General features: G+C 43.8%; 1 protein-coding gene across 1 annotated transcript in view; it reads right to left on the bottom strand.

The window, feature by feature from the left end:
* ldlrad3 (low density lipoprotein receptor class A domain containing 3) overlaps positions 1-2,500 on the bottom strand; it is a 130,422-nt gene that overhangs the window by 45,852 nt on the left and 82,070 nt on the right. Inside the window, exon 3 of the mRNA XM_063196597.1 lies at positions 376-501. Within this exon, the coding sequence (XP_063052667.1) occupies positions 376-501 (126 nt within the window). The remainder of the gene's footprint in view (positions 1-375; positions 502-2,500) is intronic.

The following is a 2,500-nucleotide window of genomic DNA, read 5'->3' as shown; positions in this document are numbered from 1 at the left end:
AGAGAAAAACAGACAGAAAGAAAAAAACAGACCGACAAACAGATAGAATGAACAGACACTAAGACAGGCAGGCAGACAGACAGACAGACAGAATAAACAGACAGCCAGCCAGACAGCGAGACAGACAGGCAGACAAAGGCAGATAGACAGATAGAATAAACAGACAGCTAGAGAGACAGACAGTCAGACAGACAGGCAGACAGAGAGACAGATAGAATAAACAGACAGCCAGACAGACAGACAGACAGACAGGCAGGCAGACAGGCAGATAAAATAAACAGACAGTCAGACAGGCAGACAGACAGACAGACAGATAGAATAAACAGAAAGACAGACAGACAGACAGACAGGCAGACAGAGGCAGGCTTCACTCACTGCAGTTCTCCTCGTCGCTGCCGTCCGGACAGTCATTGAAGCCGTTGCAGCGGAAGCGTCCGATGATGCAGTGCATCCCGTTGGCACACGCAAAGAAGGTGGGCGCACACTTGGACCTGACCTTCGCTGTGGAGAGAGAGAGAGAGAAGAAAGCATGTAATGTTACATGCTTTTAAAATGAACACTGAGAAAATTGCAAAAAATCTTAATTTTCTCCAAATCCCAGTGCCCCAATGTGTCACCAATGTGTCCAAATTTGGAATAAAACTCAATTAGGACAACCTGTGTAATATCACCTAAAAAAACAATAGTCACTGGTGAAGTTGACACCAGTTGCACGTTGATTCTGCCTAAATTTACCGCCACAAATAAAAGTCTCACTGTGCAACTGTGCCTTAAGCTAAACAAAGAGCAGGCCTCACACAGTAAATGGAGAACAAACTGCATGAGGGCACAGAAAACGGTACCCCTTTGGAACAAAACAAAATCACACTCAATTTGTCCATTTCTTTCCTCTTGAAAATACAGGAAACAATGTGCTAGCCAGTATAGACTGTAACAGAGGGAAAATCGAACAGAACCTTTTGGTTGGTAACTGAACTGAGGGATCCACACACATTAGGACATAATTAATAATGAGAATGCATCCCCTAGGACATCTTGTAAATTAGCTACTTCTATTTATCAAGCCACTCCATTAGCCTACTTTTTCAAGTGCACCTTCAAAGCACGTTATTAATAAGCAAGTTGTCTGCCTGCCACACAGTTAGTCTGACCAAGGTGGGTGACCTGCAAAACCTTTCCCAGTCAATTTGCCAGCACTTTAGAGGGCCATTTGTAATCGGAGGGCATGTTCTAGAGTCTAGACAATTTTCAAGACATTATTTCATTTTTTTGTGGCAGTAGGGAAAGCATGGCTCTATGTCAGGGTTTCTCAAACTTTTTCAGACCGAGGCCCACTTTGTCCCCCCCAAACATTATCGGGGACCACCTCTCATCTGAATTGGCAGTTGATGGATGCTAATTTGACACTGCTAAATTTTATGCAGATCACTTACTTTTTATTCACATTATAAGCCTGTCTTATTGTGTTGAAAACATGAAAATGTTACAAATATAGCCTACTGCTAGCTTATCTTGGAAAATTAGAAATCCCCTCGCGGACCACCTGAGCTCTGCCGCGGACCACTAGTGGTCCCCGGACCACACTTTGAGAATCACTGCTCTATGTCAACTCAGAGGCAATGGGATCTTGGCTAGACAGTCACTGAGTACAGCTGCAAGGCTGTTACCCATCTTGTGACATTAGGATCAAAGTAGTCAGTATCTAGGTATAGACAATCCACTTCTAGTGTTTTTCCACACTGCATATCATGGAGGACACGTTATATATTTCCCTCCATTGTCAATGACCTGCAGAGGTTGCCATTGGCTTCTGAGAACACATGGGGTTGGACATCAAGGAAGCCACTGTCACCATACTGGGTCTGTGGAAGATGACTTTTATAGTTAAAGTGTCTCATAAAAGTGAAATATTCTGTTCTGAATGCTGGCACGGTCAGTTGAAAGTTGGTTCAGAGTTCCATTGTCTGTGCGAAAAGTTGAAAGGAGTCCCATCTGGCCGTTCTCTCTTGTCTCTCTACGTTGAACTAAATATGAAGTGTACTCATCAGCTCTGTACTAAGACATGGAGACCTGACCAGAGGTCCCTGTGCTGGTGTGCCTGAAAGTTCAGCCAATACATTTTGTTTGATTAAACCTTTTCAAAAAGAAAGAGAGAGAGAGAGAGAGAGAGAGAGAGAGAGAGAGAGAGAGAGAGAGAGAGAGAGAGAGAGAGAGAGAGAGAGAGAAAGAGAGAGAGTCAAAGAGAGGGAGTTTAAGGTTGGTGTTTTAGAAAGTGTGCTCCCATTTGAATGTATATTATTTATAAAGTCTGCGCGTGTGTGTTTGTTAGTGCATGTGTTTGTGTATGTGTGTGTTTGTGTGTACGCGTATGCACTATGTGCATTGCGTGCGGCACAAGGCTGGGCTGTTGCAGTCGGAATAATGAGTCTGAATATAGGAAAGGAGAAAATCCATGCAGTCGGTCCCAGGGATAATGGCTTTAGCTCCGGGCAACGTTTCT

This window comes from Engraulis encrasicolus, chromosome 4, assembly GCF_034702125.1.
Source record: "Engraulis encrasicolus isolate BLACKSEA-1 chromosome 4, IST_EnEncr_1.0, whole genome shotgun sequence".
Taxonomy (NCBI): domain Eukaryota; kingdom Metazoa; phylum Chordata; class Actinopteri; order Clupeiformes; family Engraulidae; genus Engraulis; species Engraulis encrasicolus.
Note: the sequence above shows the minus strand (reverse complement) of the source record. Positions and strands in the feature narration are given on the sequence as shown.